Source organism: Callospermophilus lateralis, chromosome 2, assembly GCF_048772815.1.
Source record: "Callospermophilus lateralis isolate mCalLat2 chromosome 2, mCalLat2.hap1, whole genome shotgun sequence".
NCBI classification, from domain to species: Eukaryota; Metazoa; Chordata; class Mammalia; order Rodentia; family Sciuridae; genus Callospermophilus; species Callospermophilus lateralis.
The window spans coordinates 115,967,165-115,991,793 of NC_135306.1; the positions used below are offsets into that span (position 1 = coordinate 115,967,165).

General features: G+C 36.4%; 1 protein-coding gene across 2 annotated transcripts in view; it reads left to right on the forward strand.

Moving 5' to 3' along the window:
* The window catches only part of Alg9 (ALG9 alpha-1,2-mannosyltransferase), an 84,781-nt gene that overhangs the window by 41,606 nt on the left and 18,546 nt on the right, over window positions 1–24,629 (forward strand). For both annotated transcript variants that reach the window (XM_076846421.1, XM_076846422.1), the window contains exon 14: window positions 22,764–22,894. In XM_076846421.1, coding sequence (XP_076702536.1) covers window positions 22,764–22,894 — 131 coding nt within the window. The remainder of the gene's footprint in view (window positions 1–22,763; window positions 22,895–24,629) is intronic.

A 24,629-nucleotide genomic window follows, 5' to 3' on the forward strand; every position in this document is an offset into this window, starting at 1 on the left:
TTCCAATTTGCAATAATTATATCTGAAGTCCAGTTGGAGTGTTTATATTACAGTTTATTCTTTTACTTATTTTCTTATCAAATACTTTATGGTGGTAAAATTGACTTTGAGACATGATTCCTGGGCATGTACCTCATGACCAAAGATAGAAGTGGACTTACTGCTTCTGTCCTAGAGGTGATGAATAACTATTAATAACTAAAAATTAATAACTAAAAACTATGAGGGACTGACTCTGTGCTGTACTGATGTGTGAGCGTTGAGAAATTATCACTGCAATCTTAAACTCTGACAATGTTTCCATTGCAGACAATATTTATTTTATTACTGCTTAGCTCTCCTTGGTTCATACCTCCCCTGACAAAATGCACACCTTGTATTATTGGTATCTTAGCCTGTACCTCAGGTCCTTTTTTCTTTGAGGATAGGTATTTTTGTTTACTTTTGTGGTGGCATTAAGTTGTCATTCTTCACATGTTTATTGATGTAAACAGTGTAAAACTATGATCATTAAGTTAACTTGAATTTCCTCACCATTACCTGTTTTTCTTTGGCTTAGAGGTACTCATTTGTTCTTCTCCAAAGCTTCTAGTGGGTTGGTTAGAAACGGAAAGAAGTCACATTTTTTTCAAAATGAGTCTTAAATGCTTGTGTTTTACAAAATTTTAAATTAAGGCATATTTTTAGCTTCGACAGCTGGTTGATATGTAGCCTGTGACTAATGAAATGAAACACATTTTTGTTTCACGATCATGTGTTAATGTCACCCTACAATTTTGTTATTTTTGATGCAAGAAAGAATGATTAAATCTGAAGAAACAGAAAAAAAATGAGCTCTTTGCTTACACTTAAGGCAGATTTAAATCTAGTCTTTTGATTTTTGAATTGTAGATGATGTAGTTATGGAGCATAATCTCAGATTTTGCAGTATGAGATAGTCATAAAATTGAGAAAGGAAACTATTCTTTCTGATTCTAATCCAACTAGTATTACTTTAGCTTTTAGAGCCAAGGGGCAGTAGACATTTGGTGATACCAGGCGTTTAGACTGAGGAATTGCAAACTAAAAATGGGTACAGTAAAATGGTATATGTAACATGATCCAGGTTTTGTGAGGAAAGTCAATGTCTGCAGAGGAAAAGGTCTGGAATATTCACTGACAGGTTGGTGGTGATTTTATTTGGATAAGAGTGGTGTGATTTATTTAGTTATTTATTTTTGTACTAGGGATTAAACCCAAAGGAGCTCTACCACTGAACTACATCCCCAATTCTTTTTTTTTTTTTTTTTTTTTTTTATTATTTATTGCCTTGAGACAGGGTCTTGCTAAGTTGCTGAGGCTAGCCTCAAACTTGGCATCCTCCTGCCTCAGCCTGCCAAGTCACTGGAATTACAGGCATGAATCATCACACTCTGCCACATAAGTGATTTTTAAAAGTACTTTTTTCTTACATTTTTTAATAATAAATCATATTGTACTTTCATCATTCAAGAAAAATAAATAAAGATAGTAGGTTTATAGACATCAAACCTTTGAAACTGCCTGGAAGATCTATCTGAGGTGTCATTTACAAACCACTCAGCATGTTGTCAGTGATCTGAGTTTCTGTCTAGGCACAAGGAGAACTTTCAGCTCAAAATTGAGAGAATTTTTCTATTAAGTCATTTTTTGCCTCTTAGCCTTTGGCCTCTTAACTAAATTAATTAAGTCCTTATATTTAAGGGCTAAGGTTATAGCTCAGTGATGTAGTGCTTCCCTAGTACATGTGAGGCACTAGATTCAATCCTAAGCACCACATATAAACAAAGAAACAAACAAACAAATAAATAAAGGTTTTGTGTCCATCTACAACTAAAAATAGTTTTTATTTTATTTTTTGAATGTGATAAAGCTTTTAATGAAGAATTTATTCTTTTTTTGCATTTTATTTTATTTATTTTTATTTGTTTTAAGTAGTTACACATGACAGCACAATGATCTTGACATATCATACATTTGAATCAGATGGGGTATAATTTCTCATTTTTCTGAGTGTATAGGTTGCAGAATCATATTGGTCATACAGTCACATATATACACACAGCAATAATAATGTTTATTTTATTCTGCTGTCCTTCCTTTCCCCCCTTCCCCTCCCCTCCCCTCCCATCACTTCTGTCTACCCAATCTAATGTGACACACTTCTTTTTTTTTTTTTTCCCTCACATCGTCATACATGTATTCTGTATAACAGTGAGGGTCTCCTTCCATCTTCCGTGCAATTCCCCTTCTCCCTCCCTTTCCCTCCCACCTTTCTTCCCTATTTAGTGGTAATCTTTTTCTCATGCTCTTCCTCCCTATCCCATTTTGAGTCAACCCCTTATATCAGAGAAGACATTCGATATTTGTTTTTTAGGGATTGGCTAACTTCACTTAGCATAATCTGCTCTAATGCCATCCATTTCCCTGCAAATGCCATGATCTTGTTATTTTTTAGTACTGAGTAATATTCCATTGTGTATAAATGCCACATTTTTTTAATCCATTCATCTATTGAAGGACATCTAGGTTGGTTCCACAGTCTAGCTATTATGAATTGTGCTGCTATAAACATTGATGTGGCTCTTTTTAGGTCTTTTGGGTATAGTCCGAGAAGGGGAATAGCTGGGTCAAACGGTGATTCCATTCCCAGCTTTCCAAGGAGTCTCCAAACTGCTTTCCATATTGGCTGCACCAATTTGCAGTCCCACCAGCAATGTATGAGTGTATTTATTTTCCCGCATCCTCGCCAGCACTTGTTGTTGTTTGACTTCATAATGACTGCCATTCTTATTGGAGTGAGATGGTATCTTAGAGTAGTTTTAATTTGCATTTCTCTGATTGCTAGAGATGGTGAGCATTTTTTCGTGTATTTGTTTTTTTTTTTTTTCTTTTTTTTTGATTGATTGTATATCCTCTTCTGAGAAGTGTCTGTTCAGGTCTTTGGCCCATTTGTTGATTGGGTTATTTGGTATTTTGTTGTTTAACTTTTTGAGTTCTTTGTATACCCTAGAGATTAGAGCTCTATCTGATGTGTGAGGAGTAAAAATTTGTTCCCAGGATGTAGGCTCCCTATTCACCTCACACATTATTTCTCTTGCTGAGAAAAAACTTTTTAGTTTGAATTCGTCCCATTTGTTGATTCTTGGTTTAACTCTTGTGCTATAGATGTCTTATTAAGGTATTTGGGGCCTGACCCCACGTGATGAAGATTAGGGCCAACTTTTCTTCTATTAGATGCAGAGTCTCTGGTTTGATTCCTAGATCCTTGATCCATTTTGAGTTAACTTTTGTGCATGGTGAGAGAGAGAAAGGGATTCAATTTTATTTTGTTGCATATGGATTTCCAGTTCTCCCAGCATCCATTTATTGAAGATGCTATCCTTTCTCCATTGCATGCTTTTAGCACCTTTGTCTAATATAAGGTAGTTGTAACTTTGTGGGTTGGTCTCTGTGTCCTCTATTCTGTACCATTGGTCTACCAGCCTGTTTTGGTGCCAGTACCATGCTGTTTTTGTTATTATTGCTCTGTAGTAGAGTTTAAGATCCGGTATAACTATACCACCTGTTTCACTCTTCCTGCTTAGAATTGCTTTAGCTGTTCTGGGTCTCTTATTTTTTCAGATGAATTTCATAATTGCTTTTTCTATTTCTGCAAGGAATGCCGTTGGGATTTTGACCGGAATCAAAAGTCTTTAGAGGCTGAGGCTAGGGCTTAGTGGTAGAGCCCTTGCCTAGCATGTGTGAAGACCTGGGTTCGATTCTCAGTGCCACATACAACCAAATAAATAAATAAAGGTCCATCAATAACTAATAAAAATATTTTTTAAAAAGTTCTTACATTTAAGTCTATCTTTACTGTTCTTTCTGCAAACTAGATTTAGATTGCTTTAAAGAAATAAATGGTTTACCTATTTGTAAGCTCTGAGGAATAACTTTTTTAGAAACCCAATTAAAGAGGATAACTGTAGTGGGTAAGGCAAATAGACTATGTTAAATTCTTCTAGGCAGGAATGAAATTAAAGAATCAAATCTTAAATAAAATAAATTTACCTATTGTTGGGGTTTGGACAAAAGCCTTGTCTGTTTGGTTAGGATGTTAGATACTGCCTGTTGACTGGGGCAGTCCCAACAGTCCTGGGTCACTGGCTTACAAAGACAATGATCTGAAACTTTAGTAGCACAATATTGTTAATCTCCAATCCTTTTTGTTCATACTCATTTTGAAATGCTTTTTTATCATCATAATCATCAGCTGTTTCATCCACGCATTCACTCAACTTATTGTTGTTTCTGATTGTGCTGAAAATAGTATTGTCACTTAAGAAGAGTTCCTAACAGAAAAGGGGGGTGATGGTGTGATAAATTGGCGAAACCACAAATGATAGGAAAAAATTTAAATTTCTATAGTCACTATTCTCTGACAGATTTAACATTTGGTATTCATAAAATAAAAAAACATGTTTTGAAAAAGGAACCATAGGAAATACGAACTTACAGAAATTAAAAATAAGATGATGGAGATTTTAAAAATTAGTAGAAGCCAGACACAGTAGCATGCTACTGTAGTCCACTACTAGGAGAGGCTAAGGCCAGAGGATCACTTGAGCCAAGAGTTTGAAACCAGTCTGGCCAATATAGCAAGATGCCATCGCAAAAACAAACAAATAAAAAAAAAGTGAGTATGTAATTAGAGAGTAAAGTTGAAGAACTCTTTGTCCAAACCCCAACAATAAGTAAAGTTATTTTATTTAAGATTTGATTCTTTAATTTCATTCCTGCCTGGAAGAATTTAACATAGTCTATTTGCCTTACCCACTACAATGTTGAAAACAACATTGAAAACCAAAGAGAAAAGAAATTAGGAAAGGAACAGTAATATCTAGCATGTAGCTAGTAAGAGATCAAGAAGGAGAGAACAGGCGAGGGGCTGGGATTGTGGCTCAGTGGTAGAGTGCTCGCCTAGCACTTGCAAGGCCCTGGGTTCGATCCTCAGCACCACATAAAAATAAAATAATGTGTCCACCTACAACTAAAAAATAAATATTAAAAAAAAAAAGAAGGAGAGAACAGGTGAAACAGAGTAGAGAAGATTGCCAAAGATCATGTGAAAAAAGTTCTCAGAAGTTCAGGTCAGTAGTTTTCAGATTGAAAGAGCTTAAAGAGTAAACTTGAAATGATGAGTGAGAAAAGATCCGTATCAAGATTATCAAGTACAAAAAGAAGTTAGTGTGCATTATTATTTGATAATTAAAAAAAAAATCAAAAAGCTACCAGGAGAAAAAACACTGGAAAAGTTGTGAGTAGTTGTCTCTGGGAGGCTGGTCCACCAAATATGAAGGGTCCTGATGATTTTTTAAGCCGTTTTGTGTACTACTTAATATTTTTAGTTTGTGTGCATTTATTGTTTTGATAAACCTAAAGATGAATTTAGAGTATTGTAGGAGAGTCAGACTATTATTATTCAAAGTGTAAAATGAGTGCTATTATATGCTGTGGAAATATAGAAAGAGCCAGAGGAATCTTCCTGCTTTTCTATTTGGGGATAACTTCACAAAAGAGGTGGCAGAGGAGCTGGATCTTAGAGGATGATTTAAGAGTTCTCTAGCAGAGGAAGGGGCTATTGACGTTCTTGCCGAAGGGAAGGACATATGCAAAGGCTTAAAGTATGCCAGAGTATTGTTTAAGAGAAATTCAGTGTTTTGAGGTTTCTAGGTTTTAGTTAATTGGGCGTAAGCATATTTCATTTATTCCCTGTTTCATTCACTTTCACATATAATTTATATAACTACATTCTTCACTAAATTATACATTTATTTAAGGACAGTAGTTTACATCTTTGTCCTTAATCTTTGAAATTGACAAAGGACCTAGAACATAGAACTTTACACAACAGATGATTTTTAAAAATTTTTTTACCAAAATAGCTGGGTGTGGTGGTGGACACCTGAAATCTCAGTGGCTCTGGAGGTTGAGGCAGGAGAATCATGAGTTCAAAGCCAGACTCAACAACTTAGTGAGGCCCTAAGCTAAGTTATTTTAAATAAAAATATAAAAAAGGGCTGTGGATGTGGCTCAGTGGTTAAGTGTCCCTTGGTTCAATCCCTGGTACCCAAAATAATGATAATAATAATAATAATAAAAATACAGAACTAGGGGGGCGATGTGGCTCAAGCGGTAGCGCACTCGCCTGGCATGCGTGGGGTGCTGGGTTTGATCCTCAGCACCACACAAGAAAAATAAAAATAAAGATATGTGTCCGCCTAAAATTAAAAAAAAAAAAATACAGAAGTAGGGCTGGGGATATAGTTCAGTTGGTAGAGTGCTTGCCTTGCAAATATAAGGCCCTGGGTTCAATCCCCAGCACCACAAAAAAAAAAAAAAAAAAAAAAAAAAAACCAGAACTAGCCCTCCATTTAATCTTGAACTAAAGAGAGGTCTCCCCAAGCCCTGTTAATAATAGAAAGGCTAATTAGGACCCCAGACATTTTTCAAGGTCTATTTAAACTTCAGGAAGAGTAGTAGGTTACAAGATACTGGAGGACAGGGATCATGCCCAATTTTCTTCTGTCATTTGTTCTAATGTGAATTGGCAGAGGTTAGTATTTGGAATGTTCCCTATCAAGTTTGGCATATTATATGAAAATGGAATACTTTTCCTTTAGCTATATTAGGTCTCTTTTACATCAGTGCTTCTAAATTCTCCAGTCAGGGTCATTTATGGAACTCTAATTGAAAGCATATACTAAGCATGCATGGGCCCTGGATTCAATCCCCAGCACCAAAAAAAAAAAAAAAAAAAAAAAGCCTGGGACTCAAGTCTACCTTAACTTATTTTCTTCTACCTAGCCTGTTTCGTTCACTTACGTCTGTGAGTCTTTACAAAGATAATTTATTGTTCCCATAATGCCAGTGTTTTCTAATTTACCACCTTTTTTCCCACCTAGTCTGTCAAACCACTTTTCTGTTTTCTATGGAAAAAAATCTCCTTTGAAAAGTAGAGACTCAATATAGTAATCACCAGAAAAGTGATCATCTTCAGTTCTTTTCCACCGCTTAGCTCTTCTCAACATTTCAAACCAGAAACAAGACATGTAATTTCAATATAGGTTGATGCAAATCTCTTTTTTAAAGATTTTTTAAAAGATCATTATTTTATTTATTTTATCTATTTTTACATGATGCTGAGGATCGAACCCAGTACCTCATATGTTCGAGGCAAGCGCTCTACTGCTGAGCTATAACCCCAGCCCCTGATGCAAATCTTAACCTGGGTAGACCTTGACTTATTTAATTTACATTCTTTTAAATAACTGAAAAGTTTTGGGTTTAAAAAGACAAGCAAGTCTGGTGTGGTGACGCAAGCCTGTAATCCCAGCAGCTCAGAAGACTGAGGCAGGAGGACTGCAAATTCAGCCTCAGCAATTTAGGTCCTAAGCAACTTACAGAGACCCTGTCTCAAAATCAAAAGTAAAATGGATTGGGGACGTAAGGTCAGTGGTTAAGTACTAGTGAATTCAATCCCTGATACCAAATAAATAAATAAGTAAAATAAAATGACAAACCAGGTGTGGTAGCACATGCCTGTAATCCCAGTGAGTTTGGAGGCTTAGATTGCAAGTTTGAGGCCAGCCTCAGCAACTTAGCAAGACTCCGTCTCAAGATAAGAAATAAAGAGGTCTGGGATGTGGCTCAATGGTAAGCACCCTTGAGTTCAATCTCTGGTACCAAATTTTTTAAAAAGACAGTTTTCCTTAGATGGCAAAATATATACCAGGAACTGATAAGAATGTCAGTTAATTGATTAAGCAGAGAAATTGATAATAGCAAAAGATTTTATAATTGAGTTTTTCCAACTCTGGATAATTGAAAATTAACTTCCCATTTTTTTTTCAGTTACGTTTTAGTATAATGGCTTTATTCTGTAGGCTAGATGCCATTTAAAATTTATGTATCTGATATTGTCTATCTTGAATAGTAAGTTTCTAAAATGCAGTTATCTATCTCTACATGTGTCTTCTTTTGGTCCCCTTTTAAACTGTAATGAGAACATAAACACCTTAAGGAAAATAAAGAAATTTTTGACAAAAATGATATTGGACTTTTTGGATACTCAAAAAGTATTACTTAACTCTAAAGTAGAACTTCTCTAAAATATTTTTTTGTTGTTGTTTATTTCTTAATTTAGTATTTCTTTCTTTCTTTCTTTTTTTTTTTTTTTTTTGTTCTAGGGATTGAACCCAGGAGCACTTTATCATTGAGCTACATCCTGTTTTTTTGTTTGGTTGGTTGTTTGGTTTTTTTCTTTTTTAAAGATAGGATCTCTCTAAATTGCCCAAGGCAGGCCTGAATTTGTGATCCTCTTGCCTTAGCCTCCTAAATTGCTGGGATTATAGGTGTGTGCCACAATACTTGGCTAAGGCCTTTCTTTCTTTCTTTCTTTCTTTTTCCTTTAAATTTTTTTTTTGTTTTTGTTATTGATGGACCTTTATTTCATTTATTTATTTATATGGGGTGCTGAGAATCAAACCCAGTGCCTCACACATGCTAGGCAAACGCTCTACCACTAAGCCATAACCCCAGCACAAGGCCTTTCTTAATGATGGTAATGACAGTGACTTTTTTTTTTTTAAATATTTTTTAGTTGTGGTTAGACACAATACCTTTATTTATTTATATGTGGTGCTGAGGATCAAACCCAGGGCCTCGAACATGCTAGGCGAGCGCTCTACCACTGAGCCACAACCCCAGCCCTGACAGTGACTTTAATCATAAATACTAATGAATTTCATATTGTTACATAAATATAGTCTTCAGATATTTTCCATAAACTGATATTTTTTAGTACAATTTGGGAAAAAAAAACCCAAACCTGAATTAGTTGCTATAAAACAAATCACACAATCTCCCATGATTTCTCAATTCTCTAATCTGCATTTTTATATAAAGTAGCAGTTCTGTTTATATTGCGTACATTGTTGAGAACTAAGTAATATAATCAGATTGGGTTTCATTGAGTTGCAATTCAGCCATCCTGGATGTTCATCCCCTTATACTGATCTTACAAGGTGGTCAATAGTTTCTTTCTCCCCCTCCCTTTTTTTTAAAAAAATTTATTCATTCTTTTTTTTTTTTTTTTTTTTGTGATGGGGGTCTTGCTGTGTTACTTAGTCCGGTCTCAAACTCGCTTCAGTCCTCCCAAGTGCTGGGATTACAAGTGTTCATCCCCACTCTTGACTACAAATAGTTTCATTTCATTTAATACTTATCATCACTTGGTAGTGACTGACTGGAGCCCGGGATTAAAAAGCATGAGACTGTGTTTAAACTCAATAGAAGAATGCCACAATTGATTACTGAAGTCTGACACAAACAGTAGGAAGGTGTATTAGTCCATTTTTTGTTACTATAATGAGATAGCTAAGGCATACTAACTTTATAAAGAAAAGTTTCTTGAACTCACAGTTTTGGAGGCTGAATGTCCAAACAGCATGGCACCGGCTGTGGCAAAGGGCCCCTTTGAAGTATCACCTCCTGATGGATGGCAAAGGCAGGAACTTGTGTGGGAGGAAGAGATCCTGTTAATAGGCAGGAAGACAGAAACTGGGATCCCATTGGTCATGAGATCCCCTTCCCAAGGTCATGACCCTCATGACCTTATTAAGGACCTCTTTAAGGTCCTTATTTAACCTGTTAAGGATCTCCTATTAGGTCCCACAGCGTAACTGTCCCACCTCCCAAAATCACCACCCTGAGGACCAAGCTTCCAACATGTGAACCTTAGTGGGGACAGACAATATCCAAACCATAGCAAAGGGAAACAACTGTCAGAGCTTTCTGTATTTGTTATCATCCAGTTTCAGGTTAGATTTATGTGGTAATTCTAGGCTTTGTAGGTAAGACATGATGTATTCCCAAATCATGTCTTTTATGTTGATAAAACACTTGCAGGAGTTGTGGCTCAGTGGCAGAACGCTTGCCTAGCATGTGTGAGGCACTGGGTTTGATTCTCAGCACCGTGTATCAATAAATAAAATAAAGGGGCTGGGGTTGTGGCTCAACGGTAGAGTGCTTGCCTAGCACGGGCAGGACCCAGGTTCGATCCTCAGCACCACATAAAAATAAAGGCATTGTGTTGTGTCCATCTACACCTAAAAAAATAAATATTAAAATAAATAAATAAAGATTCATTGACAACTAAAAAACTTGGAATTCAAGAAACTCAATAAAAATTTAGAATATTTCAAGTATGCAAGCCCACAAAATTCTTCTAACCCTTTCAATATTTAACAAAAATAATATATTTTTTTCAATTTTGTTTTTTTAGTACTTGAAATAGAACCCAGGACCTCAGGCATACTAGGCAAATGCTCTACCACGAGCCATAAACACTGGTTTTATTTTTTATTTTTATTTTTTAAAAATATTTATTTTTTAGTTGTAGTTGGACACAATACCTTTATTTCATTTATTTATTTTTATGTGGTGCTGAGGATCTATCCAGGGTCGCGCATGTGCGAGGCGAGCACTCTACCACTGAGCCACAACCCCAGCCCCTTAAAATTTTTTTTTTTAATTTATTTTTTAGTTTTAGGTGGACACAATATCTTTATTTTTATGTAGTGCTGAGGATTGAACCCAGTGCCCCATGCATGCTAGGCGAGAACTCTGCCACTGGGCCACAACCCCAGCCCCTAAACCCTGGTTTTAAATAGCTCCTTGACATTAACAAATTGAGAGAACTTAATAAACTTCTTTTGCCTTTACCATTCATGATAAATACATATCTTGTTTATTTTTGTTTTTGACACAGTTTCTCACCACATTGTCCACGATGACCTTGAACTTGAAATTCTCTCATCCTGTTGAGTAGCTGAGATTACAGGCATGTGCTACCATGCCTGGCTCAAATATGTATCTTCTATGTTTAGTATAAGAAGTAAGACATAGACTTTCTAATTGCTCACGTCACGGTAGTATAAAAAGCAGATCCTGTATATTTTCTCCCTCCAGCACAGAGCTAGTTGCCTTTTAACATAGTATCTAATGATGAGTAGCAGTAGTTCAGAACAGAGTAGAATCAACCATGTGATGTGTTTTTACAGTTTTAATTAATTTTTCAACAGTGGTCTTTTCTAGAATTGAGGGAATCTTAGTGGTTTAATAGTCCAAACCTTTTAGAGGCATGGTAAAACCTCTCATGCTAGGTTAAGTGACTTTCCCAAATCACAGAGCCATAGGTAAGAATTTAGCAGTCCCATTTTCTAATGCAAGTGCAAATATTAGATAGATTTAAATATGAATAGCACTTAGTTAGAGGCAGAGGATACAGAGCATTGTTTTTGCTTTTCTCTGTTATTTTGGAGAGTTGCCTGCTTCAAATACTAGTTTAATTGTGTGCTGATATAATCCATATCCTAACTTGCCTGAGCATTGCAATAAGATTTTTCTTTTGTTGCTATTTATAATAAAAAATTCTGACTAAGAGCTAGGGTTGTGGTTTGGTGGTAGAGCTCTTGCCTGTTATGTATGAGGCACTGGGTTCATTCCACGGCACCACATAAAAATAAACAAATAAAATAAAGGTATTGTGTCCATCTACAACTAAAAAAATATATATTTTTTTTACTAAATATATATATATTTTTTTACTAAAGTGAAGTTAAGAGGTATCTTCTTAGAGAAGTTCTTAACATGCAGAAAGTTCTGCAGAACTACAGAGTTTGACTTGGTTGTCTCTTAACATCTTGTCTACATAATGACAAAAACTTCAAATTGGAATTTGGATTCACACTATGATTTAAATATGTCCCCCAAGTTCATGTATGGAAATTGATTTCCTAAGAAGTAATATTGGGAAATGGGGCCTAGCAGAAGGTGTTTGGGTATGGGGTACCATCCTCTTGATGCAATTATTGAGAGAATGGTTTTATTCATGAAAGAATGAGTTTGGCCCTCTCTTGCTCTTTTGCCCTTATCTTCCTTTAACCCTTCTGCCATGTGATGCCTTCTGCTGTAGGATAAGTGAAAGAAGGCCCTTATCACATGCCCATGCCTTGATCTTGAAATTCTCAGCCTTCAAAATTATGAGGAAATAAATTTTTGTGCTGAATCAATTATCTAGTCTCAGGTATTGTTATAGCCAAACAAACAGATAACAACAGTTGCTCTTAACTGTGATTTTTTTGCTTATTTCTGTTCCCTTTGGGTTCTTTAATTTCCTTCTTAATAGCAGAAGCACACTCATAGATCTGAATGGAGTGGTGTATTAGGATCACAGTAGTGGAATCCAAAAGGCTTAATCAAAATTAGTAGTCAGTTTACTGGAGCTTGAACTCATTTTGTTAATTAGAGATGCTTAATAGATTTATTATAATATGATTTGCTCTCTATTATACAATATTATGGAGGAAATAGATTGTCATCCAGGGGCTAGAAGTTCAGGGAAGAAATTTTTGGCATTTATAGATAATTGGTCGTAGTTTTGAACAACTTGGTGTTTGAAGTATTCAGCATCCTGGTGAAGCTAGTTACCATTTCTTCTTCAAATAACTTTTGGACTGCCTGATATATGCCAGGTATGGTACCAGGCACCATGGATGCAGTGGTGAAAAAAGAAAAACCCAATCTCTTCACAGAGCTTGTAGTACTCAGCTATAAAAAAGCCTGGCCTTTGATTTCATTTCCTCACAGAGGAATATAAGGAGAAATGGTAAATCAAAATTTGTTGTGTTTGGAAAGAATTCTCAATACTGCCTTAAAATTGAGTATTAAATTAATAGCATATGTCAGCCTTTGTTGCTGTTGGATTGCCTCAGTTAGTACCAAATTTTACTTAGCTATGGGCAAAATGTCTAAATAGTGTTTTCATCTGTAATCCTTGCTTGCCTTGGAAGTTACAGGGCAATTGATTTCAAATGATCTTTCACATTATGGTTTGAGACCCTTAAATAGGAGTGTTTACTGCATTTGTTTACCAGAAAACTTTGAGTGACATCTGAGAAATAAGATCTGTCTTATATGTAGAGATGGTTTCTCTGTGATGTTCCCTGAACTTTACGTTGGCTTTGCCAGAGATCTCTATTTTTACAGCTGTGTGCGTCATTGTTGTTTCCAGCTGATAGATGCCTGAATGCAAATTCACATCCTTCCTGTTTTAGAACTTGTGGGGCTTGGCTTCAGCAGCTGGATAGACAGCAGGGAGGTCACTGAGAATAGAAGGTTAGACTATTAATTCTTTCCTTGTCCCCATACAACATTCCATGTTAAATTTATTTGCTATATTAGTTGAATGTATTCCAGCTATTACATTTTCTTGGTCTTCAGCCTCCTTACAGCCTTTCTGTTTAGTTTGAAATCCACTCTCTTACCCTGATTTTCAAAACTGTGTACTTCTTTACTTCTGCTCTTGTGTTCTCTCTAGTGATCCATTCTGTTCTTGCATCTTTTACCTATTTTTTCTGCCAAGTATGAATAGCAATTTCCAAAGCTCTTTCTGAGGCCTTCTCTTCCTTTCTGTTCCCTTCTCAACCTCCCTATCCTTTCACCTTTTCTTTTTTCTTTTACTTCCTCTCAGTTTTTCAAAAGCATTCTTGTGTCCATTTGCTAAATATATATTTACTTGGCACCTTTGGTGTGTTTTACACTATACTAGGGTTTTGGAATATAGGAGTGAATGAGATAGGCACAGCCCCAGCCTTCATAGCATTTACAGTGAATTTACCAATTAATTCATAGATCGTAGTTGTGAAATATTTTGAGAACTACTGGTTGATGTAAGAACATGTAATTTGGCAATCTGTTATAGTTTAAGTGATCAGTGAAGTATTCCTTAAGGAAATCGTTTTCAGCCAAGATCTGAAGTTGAGTAGGATTTGTGAGGTGGCAGCAGAGCATGTTCCAGAAAGCAAGTCCCTCTCAGTATTCTGGTCATATCTGTCCATTATTTGAATACACCATGCTTCTTCCCACTTCACTAGGTGTGATATGCAAGTTACCATCTTTCCTCAATCCCACCTAAACTGATTCTTTACTGTAATCCCCTTTCCTCCCCAGTTCACTGAATTAAAACTTTTTGTGTCCTTGATTTCCTTTGAAATAGATTTGAGATTTTCTCTTTCTTCTTTATTTTTTGAGACAGGATCTCATTAATTTGCCCAGCCTGTCCTCAAATTTATGATCCTGGCTCAGCCTCCCAATTAGGTAGGATTGTAGGTATATGCCACTGTGCCCAGTGAAGACTCAGTTTTTATCATTTTACTCCTTGGCTAAAAAACCTAGATTGCTGATGCACAAGATCCAGATTCTCCTCATTTGGGTCCTTCATTATCCTCCTCAGACTTTCCAGTTTTCTTTCTCAGCACACACCTTTTAGGATCAGCAGATATTCCTCTAGTTCCCCCTGTAAACCATGCTCATTTTGCCCTTTTTTTCTCTTCCTTTCTGTTCCCTTTAACTTTTATCATCATCTTCAGGAAAACCTTCTTTCCTTCTGTTGTTTCCAGTACTTGGGATCAACCCCAGGGCCTCACACTTGCTAGGCAAGTACTCTACCACTGAGCCACATCACCAGCCCTTCAGGAAATCTTTTCAACTGCCATGGCCCTCAGCAATCTCTTCTGTTCTGAACTGATTGCTCTTACTCAATAATGCTTACTCTCTCTTTCATATATGTTAATGTCATTTTCTGACCTAAATTATGAATTTAAGAACGGGGACTAGTCTTACATCAGTTTTGTATTCTTCAGTTTAGGATTCACCAAATAGGCACTTAATGCTTTGATGATGCCCACAGATTGATTTGATTTGATTTAGTGGTTATTAATTCATTTTTTAAATATCATCTTTAAAAAAATCTTTTTATTTTTTAATGTGGTCCTGAGGATAGAGTCTAGTGCCTCACATGTGCCAGGCAAGTGCTCTACCACTGAGCCATAACCCCTGCCCTATTAATTCATTTTTAACAAGGGACTATGAGTGGGTAATGTTGTCACTTTTCTATCCTATGTTGAGTTTAACTGAAATGAACAGTAGATACCAATCTAGATTGAAACAAGAAAATAATTCATTTTAGTGGGCTCTACTACTCCAGGGTTATTTTCTACCAGTTAAATTCTCATATTTACAGAACCTGGCAAAAATTTCTTTTAATATTATAGCTATTTCTATAGTTCTTGAAGTTTACAAGTTTTATTTAAATGATTTAATTTAAAGAAATTAAATTTATTTAATTTATCCTCATCACAACTTTTTTGAGTTAAGTGACATTATGTTCATTTTACATAACAAGAAATTGAGGTATCAAAAACATAAATAACAGTCACCCAGCTAGTTCATAGTAGAGCTCTGACCTGAATGTAGGCCCACTGACTTTAAACTCCTTTCTAATAACCTTAGTTTTCTTAATAAAGAACCTGCCCTACCAGGTGTAATAGTGCACATCTATAATCCCAGTGATTACCTCTGGAGGTTAAGGTAGAGGATCACAAGTTCAAGGCCAGCCTTGGTAATTTAGTGAGACCCTGTCTCAAAAAAAAAAAAAAAAAGGACTGGGGGATGTTGCACAGCACAGCACCCGGGTTCAATCCCCAGTACCAAAACAAAACAAAAAGAACTTGCCCTTGGGCTGGGCTGGGGATCTAGTTCACTAGTAGAGGACTTGTCTAGCAGGTATGATGTCCTGAGTTCTATCCATAGCCCTTGATCAGTGCCGCAGTTCAGCTGCAGCAAAATAACCGGGGGATGACGAGCAACTTGTGTACATTGATTCAGCAGGAGTAGGAGCCGTTTATTGTAAGACCAGAGGGGTATATATACATTCCACACAGCTTATCTTAATTAACATAAACTAGATACAGCAGTCAACCAATAAGGAATCTCCACACTTAATGACTCGCTGGCGTTACTTCACAAACCCCTCCCCCTGGCAAAATGCCAGGCGCCATCTTGACTTGTTTACAGACTCTAACAGATCAGTAGTAGTACCTAACCATCCTCTTGTGAGGACCTTTGTCATTGTGTGTTTTAGTTTTTAGCAGCTTCTTCCCCGAAAGGATGATAAATTAATTTTTTTTTAATGGGCTAGGGATCCCAATGATTTTGCCATGGCATCTTTCTAAGACTTTAGCTTAGAAAGAATTTATATGGAATTTACTTATGGATAAAGTGATGATTGAAGCCTAAACTGACTGATGTAGTTCAGTATTAATTAGCTACTACCTATATCTCTAGTAGGCTGTGTACTCAGCACCAAATCTTGATGCCTGACTTTTTCTAGTCAAGTGTTAAAATGTCTTACCAGGGCTCCTTCTGCAGAAGCGTCTATGAGTGAGACCATAAAAGTCTCTGCCTCTTGCTGGTTTTGTCTGATTACAGAGGCATGGCACTTGTAGAATTTAAAAACTTATTTTGTGTTCTTACAGTGCTTAGGAGCTACAGAGTGGGTGTTCAGACAAAAAAGCCTACTTACTGAAGTGTTTATGCAAAGGATCATTTTTAGAGAGTTATGTGGAATGGAATTGGGTCTGACGTCAGTATTCGTCAGTATTCCGTGTGTTTTCTCTCCCTTGGAGGAATAGCCCATATGTAGAGACAGATGTGAGACTTAAGTCTTTTTTACATATAAATAAAGCTGGAGAGAATGAGAACTTCACTGTAAAGTAGAAGTTAGGAAAAAAAACAGCTTATGTAAATGAGAGATGACCAAGTTTCTCTCTCTCTCTCTCTCTCTCTCTCTCTTTTGTACTGGTGATTGAACCCAGGATGTTTTACCAACTGTTTTACCAAATTATCAAGGCTGGCCTCAAACTTGGGATCCTCCTCCCTTTCCTGGGTTGCTGGGATTACAGGTGTGTACCACCATGCCCAGCTTCGAGTTTCTTCTAAATGCACTTTTTTAAACCTTAAGTCATGTATAATCTATAAACTAAATGTGAAAAATATAACTGTACAGTATATCTATAGTTTGATAACAATAGAGCAGGTACTTGTGTGACTATCACCAAGGTCAAATAATAGAACATTCTAACCTTCTAAAAGTTCCCCCTGTTAGTTCCTTTTGATCCCTTCCCACAACCACACTTTCAGTGGCAGTCTGCTGACTTTTATGGTGATAATTTCCTGCATTTATCTTTTGATTCACTACTTCATTATACATCCCTAAATGATTAAGTTAGTTTTGCCTGAATCATCCTATATTTATTCTTTTGTGTTTTGATCTATCACTTAATATTTGTTTTAATAATCATACTTGTTATTATATATATCTGTTCTTAGTAAAATATTTTATTGTACTAAAATTTATTTATTGTTTTACTATTGATGAATGGTTGTTTTCAGTCTGAGTCAATTACAAATAATATCACTTTGAACATCAGTGAACTCATCTTTTGGTGTAAGCATTTCTGTTGGCTATACTTGAGCTTGAACCATATGAAAACCATTTTTGTGGATCAAACATACATTGATCATATGGTATTACTGATCATTAGATCACATCATATGATATAATGTCTAGATTTAGGTATTAAATAATTTCCTATGATTGTTGGATTTTAGGATATAAACATTCAATTTTAGTAGATTCTGCCAAATAGTTTTCTAAAGACTTTGTATCAACTTAATCTCTTATCAGCAATGTATATATAATTGTTGCTCCACATTCTGGCCAATATTTGGTATTATAATTTTTCATTGTGGTTTTACTTTGCATTTTCTGGGTACTAATGAGATCAAGCACTTTTTCATTTGTTTTGGCTTTGAGGTACCTATTCAAATAATTTGCCATTTATTTATTTGTTGTAGATGGATACAATACTTTTATGTTATTTATTTATTTTTATGTGATGCTGAGGATTGAACCTAGTACCTCATGTGTGCTAGACAGGCACTCTACCACCAAGCTATAGCCCCAGCCCTTATTTGACCATTTTTAAAGATTTGACTATATCTGATTGTTTAGCAAGAGTTCTTATATATTTTAGAAATAAATACTTGATGGTTAAATGTTGCATATATCTGCTCCTGTCCTATGCTCATCTTTTCTCTCTCTTAATGGTACCTTTTGATGAACAAATATTCCCAATTTTAATACTATTTCCAAGAAGTTTGATTTTTTTTTCTCTTTTAAGTCTACAGTTCATCTAAAGTTGACTTTTGTATGTGGAGTGAGGTTGAAGTTAGGTTCCATTTTTCCCCTAATGAATATTCAGTTATGCCAGCACCAGTTCACAAAAGGACTGCCCTCTCCCCACTGCTTTCTGGCATTTGTCTGCCATAAATTGGGGTCTCTAAATGCCTGCATGCTAAGCTGTCTATTCTGTTTCATTGGTCTAGTCCTGAATCATTAACTTACTGTCATAATTACTGTAGCTGTATGGTAAGAAAGCCTCTCATCTTATTTTTTCCCCCAGTTCCTCAAACAAGTTTAATCCTATATAATTCCAAGACATTTTCTTTTTTTAAACAAATCTACACAGGAAACATGATTTTTAAATATAAACAATAACTTAAATGCCCTATCTTGACTACATGGAAAGCGTGTGGCATCTTTGCTGAGTCTGAAAGGAGGGCTGTCCAGATGACTCGTGAGAGGAGGTTAAGAGGAATCTCTTCCTAGGACCTTGGTATTGTGAGGGCCTTCCTGTGCCTATTCCCTGGAACACAAGGCAAACCTCCTTCCTTGCAGGTGAGTGCAGTCCAGGAGCGATCAAGTCCATCATCTTTTTTCCTGAGTGCAGTTGTTCTTGTTGAAACTGCCAAGCTGGGAGGACTGCTTCATAGCCCTCCCTCTTGTAGTCAGAGACGGTGTAGTCTGTGAGCTGCACCCACCAACTGATGGCAAGGGCTGCTGCTCTCCTGCCACTTTATGACTGCACACATACCATATGCCCTGCAGCATGCCATCTCTCTGCACATAGTAGTTATGAAATGAGTGGACCTGGGCCCCCAGCAGTGCACCCAAACCCATTCACTGAACTGACCCTATAGGCAGGGGCCTGCCTCAGCCTCTGCTGTCACCCAAAGCTGTGTTGTTCTGCTTATAGTGCAGGGAGGAGTACAGCCAGGGATCACTTTTTTTTTTTTTTTTTTTTTTTTGGTACTGGGGATTAAACCCAGAGGCACTTTACCACCGAGCTACATCCCAGCCCTTTTTAAAAAAATGAGACAGGGTCTTACTAAGTTGCTAAATGCGGGCTTTGAACTTGCAATCCTCCTGTCTCAGCCTCCTGGGCCAGAGATCACTTTTCATGACAAGATGCTGCAACTGGCCATGGTCAAGTTTTGGGTTTTGAGGCCAAAGTGCCTGGTGGCCTAGGGGAATCTCCCAAGGGTCCCTGGCCTTCAAGCCTCATTCCTTTCAGATCAGAAGCTGAGCCATAGACTGGGGAGAGAGGATTTAGGCTGGCCTCAGCCCTCCTCTGGCCCTCGAGCTGCTCCTATGATGTTATTCTCTTATTCTTTTTTAAGAGTGCCTTGGCTATTCTTATTCTTCTGCATTTCCATGTACGTTTCAGAATTAACATGTAAAGTTTCATGCTGGGTTTCTGTTCTCCCGACTAAAAGCCTCAGGGGTCACTCCAGGTAAACTGGGCTAACTGGGCTGTGCAAAATAACCACACAAGAGACACAAATACCTTTTTCTTTGGGGTCACTGTGATGGCTCCTCTGACCTTAAGGGTCCACTGGAAGAGAGAGAGAGAGAGAGAGAGCATCACATTGACCCCCTTTTATTGAGGAGAAGCTATTCAAATGAGGCAAGGGGTCAGGTTTCAGGGGGCTGAGTCTATCTTCATGATGTCCACTGTCAGCAGGATGATTGACACCTGGGTAGGCCACACCCAAGGGCACAGTAAGAGAAGGGGACACACAAGCCACTTCCATGGAAGATTCTATCCTAAACAGGGCAAAGGGTTATATTTCAAAGGAACAGGTGAGCATAGCTCCACCCGTGGGGCTGTAGCAAGACACACCCATGCACGAGACACCGACCCTCGAACCCAAGAAGGGTGGGGAAAACTCTGCCACATTTCTGTGACTGAGTGCCTCAGCACCCAGCGGGGGAGTGTGACTCAGTCACATGTGAGGTTGGTCTCCCACAGTTTCACAAGTCTGTGGGAATTTTGGTTGTTTATAATCTACCAATTTATTTATAATTGACATCTTTATAATAGTTTTAGTCTAGGAATAAGGTATATCCATTAATAAGTTCTACTTTATTGCTTCTCAAACATTTTTCGAGGTAATATTTGTTATTTCAATTTTTTTAATTGAAAATAAAATATATATATAACAAAACTTACCATTTTAAGTGTATAATTTGGTGATTTTTATTACACTAATAATATTGTGCAATTATCACTAATTTCTAATTTTAGAATATTTTCATCACCTCTCTTTTCTGAGAAAACCCAAACCTATTAAACTGTCATTCCCCCAGTCACTAGAGACCCCTGTTTTCTGTCTTAGAGGATTTGTCTGTTCTGGACATTTCATGAAAATGAAATTATTTAATACTGGCCTTTGGTGTCTGATTTCACTTGTAAGTGAAATGTTTTTAAAGTTCATCCATGGTGTAGTATATATCAGAATTGTATTCCTTTTTATGGGAATACTATTGTTTTGTATGGATATTTCACATTTTAATTATGTGTATATACCACATAAAGTCATCAGCTGATGATCATTTGTCAATGAAATTTCATAATGTTTTTAACAGAGCAGTCTCCCGTCTTTTATTATATTTTCAAATTCTTGTAAATTATACTGTTATAAACTTTATTTAGTTTATTGATGTATACAAGAATATATGATTTTGATTTTTATATCCTGTGAATGTAAAGTTTAATAAACTGTGTTAATAATTGCAGAAAGTTGCTGGGTGCAGTGGCATGTGCTGTAGCCCCAGCTTTTCTGGACTCTGAGGCAGGAAGATCACTTGAGCCCAGGAGTTGAGTTCAAGACCAGTTAGGGCAACATAGAGAGACCCTGTCTCAAATCCAAAAATATTCTCTAGATTCTTCTGGACTTTATATATATCAGTCATATCATAATGAATGAGTTTTGTTTCTTTCTTTCTATGTTTTCTCCCAGTTGCTTCTTTCTTTAAAAGAAGACAGGTTAATGCTGCCTAGAACCTCTAGCATGATGTTGAACAGAGCGGTGATAGCAGGTAGCTGTGACTTATTCCTAATCCCAAAGGAAAAGCTTCAACTCTTCACCACTAAATATGAGATTTGCTATAGATCTATTTGTGTTTTAGGTGGTCTCTATTTTAGCTGAAGGCTGACAAACTGAAAGGGCTTTCTGGTGTCAGTTTTTGTATGTTTATTTTGTGCTAGGGATTGAACTCAGGTCCTTGAACATGCTAAGCAAACATTTTAACACTGAGGTATACTACAACATCAGCTCTGGTTTTTTTAAGGAAAATTTAGATGAGCTCCTTAGAAAACTTTGCCTATGATTCAATTTTTTCAATCTTGAGATATGGCTTTTGAAGTCATACTGACCTAGTTCCAAATATGGCTCTGCTATATGCTCATATGATTTTGTGAGGAATATCCTTTTAGGCAGAAACTGTCATATTTATTTGTTTCTGCATCCTTAGTTCTAATTTAATGTCTGATACATCACAGGTACTTAAAATGTGTATGTTAACAATATGAAGTTAATTTGTCTGAGTCTTGACTACCTTATTTATAAAATTGGAATAATTCCTTATAGGCTTCATTATGATTATTTAAAAATAATATATGTAACATAGTTGGCATGTAAAAAGCATAGAAATGATTAGTTTCCTTGAGATTTAATTTTCTTTAACTGATTACATTAGTAATCTGTTTTCCATCTTTAGGAAAGAAGTTTCTCCTAGAAACTTTTTTAAAAAACTTTTTAAAAACTTAAAATGTTTAAAAATTCTCCTGTGGTTGCTAAATATTCTGATGGCTTGGAGATGAGAGGGAGAATTTGATTCTAATTTGAAATGAACTTTTTAAGAACAGAAGGAACCTACAGATGGTGTAGTATGATCCATTGAATTAGTCAATTTTGTGAAAAACATGGTACCAACCTGCTTTTAAATGAATATATTAATATTGTACTATGAGTTCTGGTGAATTCATATTGTTTGCAACTAAATGACTCTAGTTCTGCTAAAACATATTTTTCATAATCTTCTTCACCCATGCAGTTCTGATATCTCAGTTGTACTAAACTTTTGCTGCAGAAACAGTTCTGATGTCTTGGTGTCAATTATGTTGACTTTTCAAAGGAGATGATACACATGATATTGCTGTACCATCCATGAGGTACAGTGTATCCTTCATGGCTCTGTCAGAAGTGTCAGGCTTCCTCACATACTAGCTTTTGAATTTAGTCATGCCCTTTTGTTGTCTGGAATAGAGGTGATAGATTGGAATGGGGCAACAGTAAGCGGAAAGGAGGTTTTCCAGAAGTAGCTTGTAGACTCAAGATGACTTCAAAAGTATCCGTGGGACTAGAGGGATTTAAGAAGCCAAACTATAAACAGACCACCTAAAGCTTACATACATGTTTCCCCACCAACCAGTAATCTAAATAATACCCTTCCACTCCTATTTAAGTGAAGAAAGCACAGGTTACATTGTCTGAGGGCATGACTGTTTGTTCCTCTAAAACCCTGTGGAAATTCTTAGGATTGTAATTAATGTTCCCTACCCTGCAGGGACCTTTGCAATTACTGATGAAAAGTTGGCCTTTCTCCATTTCAGATTGACATCAGCAAATGTCATTATTTAGTGGATTTGGACACCATGAGAGAAACACTGCGGGAGCCGAAATATTTATCCAACCGGGAAGAATGGATCAGCTTGGCCCATAGACCGTTCCTTGATGCTTCTAGGTATGTGGCTTTAATCCTAAGAGAAATACTAAGAACAATAGGGTGAAAAATGGATTATAGGATTAAATAGCTACCTCAGTCAGCCAGGACTGGAAGTTATCATTTCTTTTTTTAAAAAAATGTTTTTGTCATTTCCTGAGAAATGTAAGAATGGTCTTTTTCAAGGCACCTGGATACAAAGTATACTGAGGTATCATTCAGATGAAAGGCTTCTAAGTAATGCAGACGGGTCTACTGTGGAAAACTCAATAAATCAGTGTTCAATACTGATTATTTTTGATAATCAACTTAAGCTAAGTAAACTGAGAGTATTCTGACACTATTAGGAAGAATGTGTCCTTAAGAAGCTAGAGGTTCATGTCTATAATTTTCAGTTTCAAATCTCAGTCAGCATTGGGATAGATCGTATTAGATCTTAAATAGAGACACCAAATAGACCAGGGCTTGTTTGACTCTTCAGAAAGGTCTCAGAATGAATGATAGGAGATCAGGAGATTCAGGTGTAGGGGTGAAGGAAATGGTGATTTGGTGGTTTGGAGATGGACAGGAGAAACATACAATAAATATAATAAGACATAAATTATATAGTATATTAGAATATGATAAATGCTAAGGGAAAAGATTAGCAAGTTCAAAGGACTGAGAGTTAACTAGAGCTAAAGGCTACATACACCTTTAGCTACATGGTTAGGGTAGGCTTCACTGAAAAGATGGTGTTTAAACAAAACCTTTGAACAAGGGAGGAAGGAAGGCATGTGGGTACCTGGTGGAAAAGCTGTGAAAAGACTTTGGTGAGGAAGCAACAATAGGAGGTTAGTGAGGCTGGAGCTGAGCAGGAGTGGGGAATGACAGGCTCTGTGGCCAGGGTGTATTTTTCTAGTTATGTATAGCTGTAGCCACACTAGTAAGGCACAGATTAGGTAAACTTAACAGGGTTGATTTTTTTTTTTTAAATACAACTTTATTGAAGTATAATATATAAGCCATTTTTAGTGTACAACTAAATAATTATTAGTATTAGTAAATTCATCAAATTGTATAATCATTTCTACAATTGACTTTTATTATTTTAAAAACCATTTTACTTACTTTTATCTTTTTATAGGTGCAGGGAATGGGACTTGGGATTTGATTGGCTGGGCAAGTGCTCTACTGCTAAACTACAGCCTCAGTCCTAAAATTCTATTTAACAATATTTTCATCTTCCAGTAAGATCTCTTTCCCACTCCAAATACCAGGGATCCACTAATTTATTTACTGTTTACATATATTTGGCTTTTCTGTATTTTTTGTTTTCCATGGTGCTGGGAATGGAACCCAGGGTCTTGCATGTGCTAGGCAAGTACTCTACCATTGAGCTACATTCCCAGCCCCTACTCAGCATGTTTTCTGAAGTCCATATGTATTATAGCATATATCATAAATTTTCCCTTTTTATTGCTTAATCCTATTATTATTTACTTCTAAATCATGAATATACAAGTTGGTGGACATTTAGATTGTTTGTATTTTGGGGCTATTATGAATAATACTGCTGTTATGATTAATATGTGCACATTTCTGTATATAGGTTTGGATTTTAGTCAAGAAAATTTAACAAGCAGGTGTGGTAATGCACACCTGTAGTCCCAGACAGTTGGAAAGCTGAGGAAGGAGGATCACAAGTTCAAGGCCAGCCTTGGTAACTTAGTGAGACCCTGTCTCAAAATAAATTTTTTTTTTCCCATTTGGTATA